At 41.8% G+C, this 15399-nt stretch overlaps 1 protein-coding gene across 5 annotated transcripts in view; it reads right to left on the minus strand.

Annotated features, from left to right (window-relative positions):
* The window catches only part of LOC135488729 (intermembrane lipid transfer protein VPS13D-like), a 50815-nt gene that overhangs the window by 6104 nt on the left and 29312 nt on the right, over positions 1–15399 (minus strand). For 3 of the 5 annotated variants that reach the window (XM_064773488.1, XM_064773487.1, XM_064773486.1), the window contains 22 exons: positions 15004–15136; positions 14501–14635; positions 14149–14302; positions 13396–13606; positions 12583–12799; positions 12066–12245; positions 10078–10298; positions 9656–9739; positions 8877–8897; positions 8289–8366; positions 6581–6725; positions 6187–6362; positions 5592–5794; positions 5282–5438; positions 4060–4396; positions 3813–3894; positions 3454–3614; positions 3046–3171; positions 2619–2768; positions 2046–2198; positions 1575–1711; positions 1205–1460 (listed from right to left, as the gene is read on the minus strand). In XM_064773488.1, the coding sequence (XP_064629558.1) occupies positions 1205–1460; positions 1575–1711; positions 2046–2198; positions 2619–2768; positions 3046–3171; positions 3454–3614; positions 3813–3894; positions 4060–4396; positions 5282–5438; positions 5592–5794; positions 6187–6362; positions 6581–6725; positions 8289–8366; positions 8877–8897; positions 9656–9739; positions 10078–10298; positions 12066–12245; positions 12583–12799; positions 13396–13606; positions 14149–14302; positions 14501–14635; positions 15004–15136 (3517 nt within the window). The remainder of the gene's footprint in view (positions 1–1204; positions 1461–1574; positions 1712–2045; positions 2199–2618; positions 2769–3045; positions 3172–3453; positions 3615–3812; positions 3895–4059; positions 4397–5281; positions 5439–5591; positions 5795–6186; positions 6363–6580; positions 6726–8288; positions 8367–8876; positions 8898–9655; positions 9740–10077; positions 10299–12065; positions 12246–12582; positions 12800–13395; positions 13607–14148; positions 14303–14500; positions 14636–15003; positions 15137–15399) is intronic. The other 2 variants (XM_064773489.1, XM_064773490.1) reach the window with 2 other exon arrangements.

A 15399-nucleotide genomic window follows, 5' to 3' on the forward strand; every position in this document is an offset into this window, starting at 1 on the left:
ATTAGCACCTCGCTGCCAAGCTTTGTTGAGACGGGGACAATGGCCATGGGAATACATATGAAAACAAAAAATACAATGTGATTTTGCAGGTATGATCAATTGTATAAGTGTAAATGAATACATAAACTTTCCTTTTCTAACGTTTTCATGGTTTGTTTTCATTACTGAGCCAGTTCAGTACCAGACATGCGCACTCAGCAGCAGCAAAATAATGTGATTTGCGTGATTTGCATATGAACTTATAATAAACGGCGGGTAGTTTGAAGACCACACTTACAATAACAAGCTTGCGAGACGTTTGAATGTTTTATGGAGAACTTGGTTGATTTACTACAGTATCATTTTATATTTCTTTAAATATTTTGACTGAAAATAGATTTGATTAAAACTGTAGCATTACTCAACTCATCATTCACGTGGAATCATACGACAAGTTTACTTCAATCGTCACAAACAGTCGGGTACATGGAGGATGATTCACCAAATTGCCTGCAAATGCGTCACGTCTGGCAGATAATGAAACTTTGTGGATAAAATGAGTTACAAAATTACCTTTTCTAACTCATTCTGAGAATGTAACATGTAATTTTATCGACGAACTGTTCTTACGAGGCATGATAACAAAACTTTGGAGCGTGCATCATCTCAATCAGGCAGCGTTGCTATGGTAGTACAGCGTACACACGCCATGCAGTCGGCAATTTTGGCGGGAAAAATAATCATGTATTTCGTCTGGGGATTCCCAACCTCGCTAACACGACCACCCCGGTAACACGACCACTCCGACCAGGGTCCCATGAGTGGTCGTGTTACCGGGGTTCCACTGTACACAATATAGAGAGATCAGTGGCATAGAGGTTAGAGTACCAGGCTCATAGGTTTGACTTTGGAAGGATCATCGCTGTTTTGTCTATGTCCCGAGCAAGCCCGTCAAACACAATTGCTTCGTTCGTCAAATGAGATGTAAAACTTAGGTTCTTTATGTAGTGCCTTTGCCATGGCAAGCAAAAGACCCCACCAAGTGAGTAGTAGGTCGCGATAGACCCTTTCTCTGGCCGAAAAAACCTAGTCACAAGGCCAATAAACCTGATTAGTGCCTAATCATAGCGGCACACAAAAATGCTCATCCTGCCTTGAAGATAGAATGCTCCCTGAAGCATATCACCTCCAGAGCAGAGCAAATGCTGAAGAAGAGGAAACTCACCCTGGTATAATGCATGAGGAAGGCATCCCATAACAACGCACTTGTCTCAAACGGATGCTCCCGCGTGAAGGGGTCAATCTCCACCTTGGCATCCTCAAACTTGATCAACGGGATGCTGAGCGCATTTTTGATGGCGAGAAGATCCGGAGACAACTTATTAGCCGTGATGACACTCAGCGAGATACGACTCGTGTTGATGCGGAGATTGCCAAAGTAGTACCGCTTTGACTGGACAGATGACGCTGCAGACAATGCCCTGAAAATATGAGATTTCAAATTGTAATAACCGCAATCTTGCACATGAAATCATAGCTTAGGTGGTGTACAATATCTTTTGAAATGTATCAACTAGAAATCGAAACATGCTTACTTTTGTGAGTCATAGTCACTTTCGTCGAGTTTTTGAAACTCTGTGTCAATCTGGTTGTATCCTGCAAACTGAAGCAACTTCCAGAGCAGTTCTTCTTCCAACTGAAGTGTGGTCCTTTTCATGGAGATCAGCAGGTGCTGAAAAATAAACGAAATCACATTAACCTTTACACCCCCAATTCTGGTAATGGACTCTACTAATGCATTAACAGGAAATACAGGAAAAAATGGGGTCAAGTTAATATATTTTGCAAAATTTTCATTCCTTATTTATATTTAGGTATAAACGATTGTAATTCCCTACTAATTTGGCAACGTACATGTACGAAATCAAAGGACTTTTTCAATTATGATGTCTAGTAACTAGGCCCAGAATTCAATCTATACCATAGGCACATCGCCTCATCACAATAACAGGGGGCCAAACATTTTCTTTCAATCCGTCATCAAATGCATCATGTCCCAAACTTACTTTGAATATCTCAGCATTCCAGGTTGAGTTTGGTATCTTGTGAGCTTTGATGCTGAGAGCTGGTTCCTCTTCATCAAACTGTCGTTTCTTACGGGATGCTGGCGTCACGAACAGCATGACTGGACGGTGGGCACCAAATAACTGGTTATCAACCTAGAAGACAACAGTGATTATTAATTTCAACACATCAGAACTTAAGAACTGAGGCATTTCTGAGAAAATTTCATGAATTTTAGAGTTTACTGAAAAAGAGTCAATCCTGAAACTAAAGGTACAAGTACCATCTCATGGGTAACTTTGAACAGTGGGGCAACTTGGAACACCTGGTTACAGATGTTTCTCATTACAACAATCCTCTCTTGGGGGTGTTCAAAGTCACCCCACTGTTCAAAGTCAGCCAGGTGGCCGTGTCAAAAGAAACCTATGACAGAGGGCACCTTACTGAGCAATGGTCACACCAACAGATAAATGCTGGTTCCAATTTCTTGCTCTGTTTCCACCTGAGAATCATTTCAAGAACAAAAAAGAACCACTATTTCAATGAATGTGTCGTCAGGATCTTTGCCTACTTACCTGTATATTGCGAATGCTCGCTTCAAAGATATGCTCTGTACGCCTCTTGAGGTAATCCACGTCAAACTGTTTGAGTGAGATGTAGACGAGCTCCTCGGGCACGTGGTTGATGAGCGAGACACCGAGACCTCCACTCAGATGGAAAGAAAACTGAAATGTGGAAGGCGTTGATATTCAAATAACAATACGGATGCAAAGTAATCAACTGAGTTATATGATAAACCAAGACGACTGAACAAACCTCAAAATGTTGCCCTGGATAACTCTTAGTTTGAACACAAAGTTTACTTCAGAAGATTGGTTGCCTTCTGGACCAGTGGAATTCTACAGTTCAAATGTGAACCTACTGGCTATCACATAAGGATGTATTTTTTGACTTTGATCGGACACCACGACTCTGATCACAACAGAAAAATGATCTGTTCACCTCAATGTCTTGAGCCACTTTCACTTCGGCTGCTGCCGCCTTGATTTCATCCATCTGCCTGACCCTGGGGTGGTTCTCCTTCACCACCACCCACTCAGTTGACTGGGACACATGCTGGCTCACCTCCTGTAACCAAAATCACACTGAATCAGTCTTCGAAACAAAACAACTCCTCCTTCATAATGGAAATAACCATACTGCTCCATGCAAGTATTTTGTACGTCTAATTCTAGTCAAAGTCAGATTCTTCTTCTACATTAGCTGTTTGTCATGTTTGTAAGGTTTTTTTGTGTCTTCCATGAGCAACATTCTAGCCACAAGAATATGTAAAATGAAAGCATGTCAGGGGACAACAGGGCTTCCAACCCCTTTTCTAGAATGTTGTTTTTAAACCGTCTTACTACTAACCTTGAAGTTGATATCAGTAATCTGCAAAACTCGTGTCGGCCCGTCTGGTACAACCTTGACTGACAACATGCCCGATCCAGGACGCAGCTTCTCTCGGCTGACAGCCATCTCGATCGGAATGGACTTCTTCGAGGAACACTTCCCAAGAAAAGCCGGGCAACCTGAGGAAAAAATATCACGACAGATCTAACATTTGATAATAAGGTTCTTGCCAAACCCTCTTTAGTGGGCTTGTTCTTCTGTTTACTATGATGAGCATTTGTTGTGTAGGCCCGGGGACTCCAACTACGTCAAAGGGGAACACTCCATGAGGCCACATATATTTAATACGGTACCAATGTAAGTAGTGTGTGACTCACCATCTTTGAGACCTGATAATCCATTGGTTCCAATCTTAGCTTGGACACACATCCCATCTCGAATACACTGCAGGCGACCATCCTAAGGACAAGAAAACATATACTCAAAAATCTAACTCGCGTCATTCAAAAAGCCTGAGGGGGCATCCAATGCCATCTCGATCTCATTCTCAGATCAATATCTGACCCTCTCTATTTTTATCATGTTAACAATTTCTTATGTAAACAAAAATCAAGGTCAGCCTACCTCTGTGAACCTCCAAGTCTGCGTCGACTTCCTCCTCTCATCTGGCTTACGCAGCATCAGCTTGACCGACCGCCCCGGCTGCAGTGCAATGTCTTCGATATCCAACACAAACACATTCGTCTGCGTCATGGAGGGCCGCCTAGGATCCCGCGGCGTCGAAGACCCTTCGTGCTGCAACATGCCCTGACTCGTCATGCGCCAGAGTTGCGATCGCTTGTCCTGCTCTTTCCGTTTGAGTGTGACCATGTTGCCGTTAGGAACGTCCAGCACCAGTTCTCTTGTCTCGATATCGCGGTCGTACCCCAGCCAACTTTGGTGGATTGGACTGCCATCATCGCTGAAAATTCAATCATGCAAATCTAGGTTACTAGCAAAATATCCGCGAAAATAAAGTTTACAGTTATCAATACTTTTCACTCTAGTCTCTTACTGTCTCTGTGCATGTCAATACACAAATATTTTTTTGGTCAATACATGTACTACTTCTGTCAAATTATGTACCTCTACCGTCTATACATGTACTACTACCGTCCATACATGTACTACTCTGTCAATACGTGTACTACTTCTGTCAATACATGTACTACTACCGTCCATACATGTACTACTCTGTCAATACATGTACTACTTCTGTCAATACATCAATACACGTACTACTTCTGTCAATACATGTACTACTCTGTCAATACATGTACTACTATGTCAATACATGTACTACTTCTGTCAATACATGTACTACTTCTGTCAATACATCAATACATGTACTACTTCTGTCAATACATGTACTACTCTGTCAATACATGTACTACTTCTGTCAATACATCAATACACGTACTACTTCTGTCAATACATGTACTACTCTGTCAATACATCAATACACGTACTACTTCTGTCAATACATGTACTACTCTGTCAATACATGTACTACTATGTCAATACATGTACTACTTCTGTCAATACATGTACTACTTCTGTCAATACATCAATACATGTACTACTTCTGTCAATACATGTACTACTTCTGTCAATACATCAATACATGTACTACTTCTGTCAATACATGTACTACTTCTGTCAATACATGTACTACTTCTGTCAATACATGTACTACTTCTGTCAATACATGTACTACTCTGTCAATACATGTACTACTTCTGTCAATACATGTACTACTTCTGTCAATACATGTACTACTCCTGTCAATACATTCCTCAATACTTACGTGGAAAAGGTGCCAGTGAATCTAATGTATATGAAGTTCTCATAGCAAAGCTGGTCACCATTACCGAGGGTGCTCATGCTGTATGTTGAGCAAGAGCCGCCCTGGACACTGCATGTGACGTGCGGGGGTAGGTTTGGCTCGTCGAGGGCATAGGGCACTGAAACGAGAGATAGGTTCTTAACAAATGATGCAAGCTCTAACGAACTCCCACATCTATTCACGGCAGAGCCCAGAGAACCAGGACCATTAGACTAACACCTGTTGTGTGAGTTAGTACTTTAACATGAAAATGAACAAACCATACACTCACTTGAAGATTTTGGTTTTAGCACGGTCTTGAGCCTGTCCTCCATGATCTTTGTCTGATAAAACGTGATGGGCACCTCCGAGAAGTTGTCCACCCGGAACGGCGGAGGCATCTGGTCAGCATCCGTGAACACCACGAAGTTGGTGGCACCGACACCGTGTTGGTAGACCTCCACTCGCAAGAATAGACACTGGTTCTTCTCTCCTCTGGAATGGAACATAGATATGACATTAGAGGGAGCAGTGACGTACGGTTAACGACGAAGTTTTCACAAGAATTTCTAACGATTATTTCAATGATTTGAGCTTGAACAGGTCTAGGTCTGCTGGAAGGCTATAGAAATGAAGAACTTTATTGCCAATAGGCAGTAGTTAGCAGTTCAACACACAATAGATTTCCACCCATGTCAATTTCATCCACAAAAGGTTCTGTACTGTATTGGACCGGTAACTTTTACTGCAACCTTCTGGCAATAAAGTCCTCATTGCGTGAATAAGGAGTCAAAAAGTGTGCTACACTTGTACAGTATGTCAGGTGGGCTAGGAGATGATAAGATCTCTACTATTCAAGTTCCAATCCGCTATCTTCGAAAACTCACCTCATTGTGACATGGAACGACTGTAGCACGTTGATACTGAATCCGCCAGACCATTGGCAGTGAGGGTCTTCCAGGAGCCTCACGCTGAGTAACGGTTCGATCTCCTCAGTCGGCCAATGGAACGGCACGTGGCAGTTTGGAACGGCCGCGGTGTGACCATCAGGATTTTTCGTGCCCTAAAAGATTGTTAGTAGGATCATGTAAAATACCAGTTTCTCAAAACCAGTTTTGTCACTAAAGCTGGCGTTGTCTAATAAACTTAACTAAAGGAGATAACGCAAAGTTAATGTCAACAACCTGTCACAGGAATAACAAACTAATTCATGCCTTGAGACTGCTAGTAGAGAAATTCATCGGGAGAAATCTTTAGCACATATTCAAACAAAGCACTTACCATTCCTTTTGTCATGCTACTCTGGCCGAAAGCTAGTTTGTGGCGCGTGCGGTTGTCTAGTTGGTACTTGGGGGCAAAGTTGACAATGGTCGTGTCTCGGTACCGGCCTCTTCCTTGGCGCACTTCGATACCTATATGATACACCCTGAAATGATCAATGGATTTGGTGATGAGGTTTTTTCACATGACAACTCAGTAAAATTAACTTTTCTTAAGGCCATACACCACTACTGAATTCATGTGTGCCAATTTTTTTACGCAAAATCATAAATATGAACGGACCAGAAAAACTTTCCGCATTACTGGGTATCTCTTCTTGTAAAGCTATACTCTACGGTATTAGGGGGAATCCTATGTGCATATAATGAGTTTCATCTGTTTTTGAAAACCTCAAAGGCCTGATCTCGAAACATCCATTTGAAAATATGCCTGTGAGGAGGGCAAACTGACCCCAGAAATCAGGACACCTCTCTATTAGGGACATCAATGGTCAGTCACAAGGGGGTCCTTGATAGAGAGGTTCTACAGCAGTAGAAGCACTAATTCTTCAATGCAATCCTTCAAGCCAAAAGCGTATTTTAGGAATACACAGATGAATATTTATAGCCAATAAAGAAAACAATAAAGAAATGAAAACAGCACGCTGCAGAAAAGATTATCAAGCTCATGATGCATTAAACCCTTGAAGCGTCACTCTCACAGAAACCGAAAACAATCCTAAGCAAGATGTCCAACTCCGAGCAATTTCAAAGCACAGATAGATATTTATGATATGGAAATCTATCATGACCCTGCAGCACAGAGTTTTCAACTCAACTGCAGAATCTCCGACAAAAATCTCCAAAAAAAGGTCATCACTGCCAAAGGGTTCTATGACAAACCCTAACTGAAACCACTCCTTGAAGCATTTGTCAAGGATTCTGCAATCAAGCTGCAATTTAGCCGAGTTTTCATCGAAATGTCAAGTGATTCATAAAAGGTATTTCCCTTTTTTTGTAGGTAACTGTGTTTCCTTTATCAGAAGAAACCATTGTGGACAATGGTCAAATGGTGGTAAAGAAGTTATTTGTACAATGAAAAGACTTTCAAAGCCCTTCACATGCAGCAGTGCTCCCACACCAGTTCCTTCCACTCCTCTTGTTTAAAATTGAAGTTTTATTGCAAAATGATTTACGTGTCAAATCCAAAAAAATATATTTATCATACCTCTACATTCCCCACGTAATGACAAGTTGATCATGTTAATCTTTCCAATTTTGAAGCAATCAGGTCAACAGTAAAACATTAGCCTGTACATTTGAGACTCTTGGATTATTTTGTGTCCAAGCTGCTGCAAAACAGTGCTCAGGACTCGCATTCATATTTCGCCAGTCCTGTACTCATTAACTCCTGGATGGAGAGAAGCAAGTACGGTTAAGTGCCTTGCTCAAGGACACAAAGGTGTAACGGTGGTGATCCTTTTGAGAGTTGACACCACAACCTCCTGATTATGAGCCCAGCGCTCTAACCACTCTGCCATTGATATCCATCCGCATGAGATGAAAAAACTAGCAAGAGAAAAAACTCTTCTTTACTGCCGGCATCATGCACATGAGTTTTAGGCGAAAGATGATAGCAACTGCCTCACAGCTCCCGAACACCACATCCAACAGCGAATTGTTTTTCTCCACAGAATAGTTGGAATAACTTCCACCGATCTCACCCTTACCATTCCTTCGGATGATTTTTACGTTTTAGACGCTGCACCCCCCTCACAAACAGGTTTTTTAACTTTGGCATGTTTGGACTAAAATACAATGACAGAGAGGTAGCTTAAAAGTTGTATAATATTGTCAAGAATAAATAAAGACTAGTCTTTATGAATTCTTGATATTATGAATAGATAAAAACTCGAGACGAATTGGTGTTTGAATTTAAAGAAGATTTCGTAATTATTTACTCCGATGCCACCTTCAAATGATATTCTTAAACACCATGGTTGCAACGTCATCATTGTTTACAACGTGAAAAGCACAAGCCTCATTCTAGCTAGAGCAGTTATTTGAAGGAAATACAACGCTTTGATGATACTACTAATAGCCCAACATAGAGTTAAAGGCACCTATTGGAAAAGAAACTGATGCCTAACTGCTAGTATTAGTTGTGTCGACAACACGGCTAAGGTGGAGCTGCCATTTTTGCCAAACCCTCGTCAAAACTCCGAGACTTTGCTACAGATTTTACTTCCAACCTGCTGTGTTTCGTGAGACAACCAATACCTCCAATTCGGTGTCAATTCCTTGAACTAAAAACTTACTTGACCGAATTATGATATTCTCTAGAAAAAGATGTGGAAATAGATGTGTGCATGACATGACCAATGATAATGTGCATTCACTTGAACCAAACCTGGCATACCAGTCACTACTCATGCGATATTTAGGTTCCCCAGACGAGCTGCCTTTTATTGCTAAACGAGGTGAACGCCTGCAGCTATACAGGGGGTTAATCCGTGAAAACCTAAATAGAAGATTACCAAAACCTAAAGTCCCAAATTTTTATGGTTAATTGCTTCTCAATCGATTATAATTTTTGACGTTCACTAAGGTTTTTAAATTTTATCTGGTACAAAACTGACACATGCTGGAAATTAATGCATTGTGTCTTGTATAGGCTTACAACTCACTTTTATAATTTTCTCAAAGAAATTTAAAATCGTTCTGCCCAGTGACCAAACATGAACTGCTTTTTAGTCTACCGTTTCAAACACCAGCACAAGAGCTACCAAATGATCAAAGTCTGAATGATATGAAAGCCTAAATCTGTGCAGTGATTAACGAAAAAAATATCCACACCCTCGGCATCGCCACCCCCCCTTGTTAGGCAAATGTTAGCTATGCCCTACACGGACTCACAAGACCAACGAACCCAATTGGTGCCTAACTGAAGTAGCACGTAAAAACGCTCATCCCGCTATGGAGGAGGAATACCCCTCGGTGAAGAACACCTCCAAGTGCAGGGCAAACACTGGAGGAGAAGAAATACCCAGCACTGGTCTGACACGATCATTTCACAGTCGGCCCGATGGATACTTACAGATCAGGTTTGGACTCCTTCCAAGGGGCCGCCACATGCAGCTTCCTCATCCCAATGCCGCTTTCTAACTGGAACCGTGAACACCTGAAAAAATTTGAAAAGATTCAAAGTTTGATTCCTCTCTTCCTCTTCTTCTTCTGCATTTGGATTTGTTGAGATGTACGCCAGACAGTCAGTCCGTTTTTGGTAACGAAGTCAGCTGTCCTAGAGCGTTCTGTCCTAGAGCGTTCCACCACAGAGTCCCAGAGCTCTGTGGTCAGGGTGGTGTCCCAGAGATGTGGTCAGGTGGTGTCCCTTTCTATTCTTCACAAGGGAGCAGGTCTGAATTTCATAAGGGTGGAATCTGGTCTCCAGATTCCTCTTTTCTATTGAAACATTATGGACATTAGAAACCACAAATGAACAAATCAAATAATACTTACCATTTTGATATCGTGCCTGGGTCATGTAGGGACTTGCCAATGCGCATACTGCACAAGAATGGAGCCTCCTTGTCGGCAAAACTGAACAAGAGTGGTGTAACGCTCCTGGCCAGCTCGTGCTCCTCAAACTGTCCCGCTGCTTCAAGTTTGGCGTTGTCTTGTTTGAAGATGATTGGAAGGCCTGATTTGTTGATGAGCCAGAACGGGGCGGAGACAGTCAGCTAGAAATAAAACAAACATAGAAAGAATGATTTGGTAAATATTATTCTTTTTGGGAATCAATAATGAACCATGGGGGGGGGGGGGGTGCTTAAAGGCCATATATCAAGGTTTTTTGCCATTTTCTGCTGTAAGACGATTTCAAAAGTGTACCTAAGACTTTATACAATACAGAAAACCAAATGCAATTAGCTCCATCCATTTTGAAGATATAGCCAATTATGTGTTTGACAACTTGATTACCTAATCAGGCTAGCAACTGGCTTGTTAGAGCCAGGCGGCGGGTTCAGCAAAAGTTGTGATGTAGATCAGGTTATCTGTACATGTCATGCAATCATAAAAGCAGGAGGGCCTTAATTAATTATGCACACCTGGAAGTAATGTGTTTCATTCACTATGGTGTATTGTGTGGCTCCGAATTGTGTCAAGGATAGCACAAAGAACAATCGAATGACGGATGGGACCCATTTTCATGAATTTCCAAAGCCAGTTGAACGAGAGAGGAGGAAGCTGTGGATTCGGAAGTGCAAACGTTTGGAGTGTTGGAAGCCTGGGCCTTCGGCCAAACTTTGCAGTGATCACTTTATCGATACGGATTATCACATGAAGCCGGATATCTGCATCCAACTGAATATTAAATGCCACTTGTTAAAAACAGCTGTTCTAACCATGTCAATTGCATTTAATGCCCGAGGCTGCTGAGGTCGATTGTTATACATAATGTGTAGGCCCTATTGGGGCCTGTGATACCGCATAGTGTCTTCTTGTGTTCCAGCCATAGCAAGGTGACAGCGACACAGGTCAGTGTCAGTGACAGCCACTGTCAATGACAGATTATTGTCATCTGACATCTAGGCCTATCTAACGTTGCACGGCATTATATCGTCACGTCAAGATGATTGTGCATAATACCGTCACTTTTCAATAGTAGTTCAGCGTCATGACATAACTGGCGATACAACACTGACGAGGCGAAACAATATTGTGCAACATTAGTCTGTTCAAAAATCATACATGTTATAAATCTGCAACCGTCTATCAATGTCTTCTTTGCCATATCGGCAGGTCTGCCATGCAAATTGATTAACCACAAATTCTAATCACTTTCGTCCGAGTGATCACTCTCATTATGATCTAGTGATATTAATGGCTCGAACATGTACGGCTCAACGTTTAAATATCCTTCTGTATCGACCAAAACATCCTCAAATTCACTGCTCTCACTCTCTGAACTGTATGCGGAAGCCATCTTGCTTTGTTCTGACTGACCTGATCTACGTCATCAAAAAATCCCTAGCGGCCACATGTGGAACTAATCTAAAGTTGTGTGTGGTGGGAAATTCAAATAGTTTAAAATTGAAAATTGAAATAACTAAATAATGACTTTATTATTAGAATTTTTTTAATGTCTGGGATCTTGTTTTTTTAACCCTCAACATATTTCATGAGTATCAAGCATGTTTTCAAACCTTGATATATGGCCTTTAAGCAATCTGCAGGTATGTACATCCATATCCAAGCTTTTGCAGGCAAGGGTTGGTAATTCATGTCTATGTGACGGGCCAGCCCCTGCAGTCAAAAGTCCCCCTTTAATACCTAGCAAAAGCCCACGGAATTGCTAAACCAACCTACCATTTCTTTATTATTGGGCCACCTTGAGAAGCCTTGACGTCCCAATTTTGAAACAAAAGCTGCCAAACGCACCCAAACCCTCCTAAGACTGCCTAAGATTTTATTCAAAGAGATTATTCACTGAATAAAAATCTTACCCGTAATGATCCTCCATGCTTTGCCATGATGCGCACTTGAAGATTCAGCAGACGATCGTTGTTATCGTAAACACGCAACTTGACAAGGTAGTTGGTCGTTCCTGGCGGGATGACCAGTTCACGGCATTTTTCAAAGTTTTCCAGCTTTATTCCAAGTTCCATCTGCTGAGTCAGATCAGCCTGGAAACACAATATAGGTTAATATAGGTACAGTGGCATCATTCAGGCAGCAATTTTGGACGTTGACCCCTGGCCTGCTCCAATACCATTCCTCATCGTCACCATGAAATATCAGTATGCATCGCCACCAGATGACGACTGCGATGAAGTCCTTGAAACTGACAAGTACTGTCCTTAATAGAGAGAGATCCTGATAAGAGAGGTCAAATCATATGGAAACCACCAATCTGGGACAATAACTAATGTCATTAAGAGAGAGGGTGTCCTTGATAGAGAGTTGTCCATTAAGGGAGGTTCCACTATAGATTCAAATGAATAATACAAGTCCAAAACTTACTGAATACAGAGCCGCTTCCTTGCCAGCTTTGACTGTACCCTTAATATCCGTCATCTTTAAGTAGTAGTGCAGCTCCACCGGCAATAGATTCTCAATGACCACTGGTGGCGCTAGTGTGATCGAGTGACCAGGCTGGACATAGACGCTGTTCGTTAGAAGTCCCTTCTTGACATGGGACTCAGCCGGGTAGCCCTCTCTCTTGACTGCCACACAGAACCTGATAGATCGGCATAAAAAGTTATATACCAATTGATAATGGGGCAATCAAAGTTGGAGCTACAGCTATCATTTTAGTCAATGGCTAACATAGGACATAGGTGGCTTATTGAGAAACTGATTTTGTGCTCAGGGAAAGAGATTCCACGGCATTTGATTATAATTTCCATTTATCTCAAAGTGGTCTTCAAAGGACAAAGTCACAACCAGAATGCTCACTTTAAGTTCAGTGCTTGACAAATGGACTACTAGCTGTCCCTTCTATTTGCCTTTAGTTTTATCTAAACTACTTGTACTGGTATAAATGATGTTGACGTGGCAATTTGGTGTCCACTGCGCCTGCATGACCGCAACTGAATGAAGAGATCATTCAGGGACTGTCTGACAGCCGTGATTGTTGACCCGACGTCATGACATCATGATGACGTCATGGCATCCTTGTGACATCATCAGTGTACTGGTGTACTTGTACTGGTCTGCAGGAAATTCCGGCAGTGAAAAAGTTATAACACTCCTCTTTAAGTCTAATTGGTCAAAATCCTCATCTGGTGACATGAAAAAGCCGAACTTGGAGCACTAAAGAAAGAAAGTGATTACCTGTAAGTCTCTTGTTCTCCATTCTGAGTATTACACGTCCTAATACTGTCTCGAATCTCTCCTGGCCTCATGACATGCTGCCAGTGGATAGGCTTGTTGCAAAAGTCAACAGACCAGCATCCCAGAGGTCGTGCCCAGATCCGATGTGTCACATACGCCAATGGGATTGGCATCGTCGAGTTTGATTCGAGGTACACGAAGTGGGATTTTTCTGGAATAGAGAAGGTAAACACATGATGAGCTCAGATGCAAAAATGCCTAACGCCATTCCGAAAAAGAATGAGATAACTTTGTTAAAATGAAGGGTGTACATGTAGGGTCTCTACTCAATAACTGAAATCCTTCAAATGAGGAATTCTATACACCTTTCCAGAAATGGGGCGCTGAGTGTCCGAAATAGTGATGTCATAAGGGGAAACTAGGCCTTATGGTGGAGGGACAAAGGAGATAGTCATGGTTGACCAATACACTTGAATGCCTTTAATGACGGACAAGGGGGAAAAAGTTAGTTCCAATGCAAGCCACCAATTTCGGGAAGCATGTATACCATACGTCATCCAAAGAGGATATGGACGGATAGTATGAAGGACTGGACAAGAGACTGAACACCCAGACAAGGACAAAGCAGCATTGTGCATGTCACCATATTGCCCACAAGGCAGAGCCATCCCACTAGATAAATGGCTACCGAACTCTCTCTGATAAAATCTGCATCCACGTTTTCAACGAAATTCAAAATATTCAACCACCTACCTCCAGCCATAGGTTCCATTGGATTCAACCTGAGAATGACTCTCTCATCCAGCTTATTGACTACCTGCAGAGCTGAGCGAACTGTGATCACCTTCCGAGCACTCCCCTCCAGATTCACAGCGAACACAACCCGAGCTGGTGGCAGATCGGTGAACTGAAACAAAATTCGATATATTGAGTTGTTTACAAATACAGCAGAACCTCCCTAAGGACACCTGGACTGATAGGTACTTAGTGTGGCAAAATTTGTTTTGAACACCCAGGCCTATAGGGGGGTTCTGAATCTTGGGAATTGGGGTTAAAAATTTGAATACAGATACTGATTGACCAGCTGCTTTTGATATCAACTTACAATACTAGATGACTTGTTGATCTCTGGCTTGGCTGTCCTAAAGTAGACACCAACCCTGTCGACGGAAACGGGCGAGGTCTTGTTCCATCCATCCACTTTCACAACCAGCTGGTGGACACGCAACTCGTGGGTACTCTGAAAAATATCTTTATACTCAGTAGGGCAGAGTAAGAGTCTCAATGACGTAGTATTATTTTCAGCTATCCTAAGTTTGACCATATTTTTGTCAGACACATAAGTTATAAGTTTCAGTTAGCCAAAAACGAAATAAAAGAGGTCTAAATTCTCTCATAGACTGTTAGTAAACAAAAATAGACTTGTTTTTGGTTCAGATTCTTTGCCAGCCATCAGCATCTGGCCAAGTGAGACGGAGTGCCAAGGTGTACAAATGTCTGAAGTGTTCCGATTCTAAACCAAAGGTTCATGATTTAGTCACTGCTTCGCCCTCCAAGTTCAAGATGAAGAGAGTTTGTTTACCTTGCCAAGGTCACGGTCAATCTTACCTTGTGTCTCATTTTATCTCTGCCCTCAATCGTGAAGGCCATATCTTCACCAGGTTTGACCTGTTTCCATTGACTAGCATGGTACACGGGCTCCACTTCACTGATGCGGCTGTTTGACTTGGCAAGAGAGATTCTGCAATGTGAATATAAACTTGATACATCAAAAACACAAATATAACTATAACTCACCCAATGTTATAATTTTTTTATCATCCAAATTTCTGGAATATATGTCAACTTCATTGGAAATACTTACACAGCTTCTTTGTCAAAAATCAATAGTAAATAAAATTCAAATACCCAAAATTGAAAAATCAAGATAGCTTAGACATGTTAGAATCAAAATTACAAGTTTAAGAAATAAAGTCACAGGGAAAATATCTGAAGACCAACTGC

The sequence above is a fragment of the Lineus longissimus genome, chromosome 5 (assembly GCF_910592395.1).
Source record: "Lineus longissimus chromosome 5, tnLinLong1.2, whole genome shotgun sequence".
Lineage (NCBI taxonomy): Eukaryota > Metazoa > Nemertea > Pilidiophora > Heteronemertea > Lineidae > Lineus > Lineus longissimus.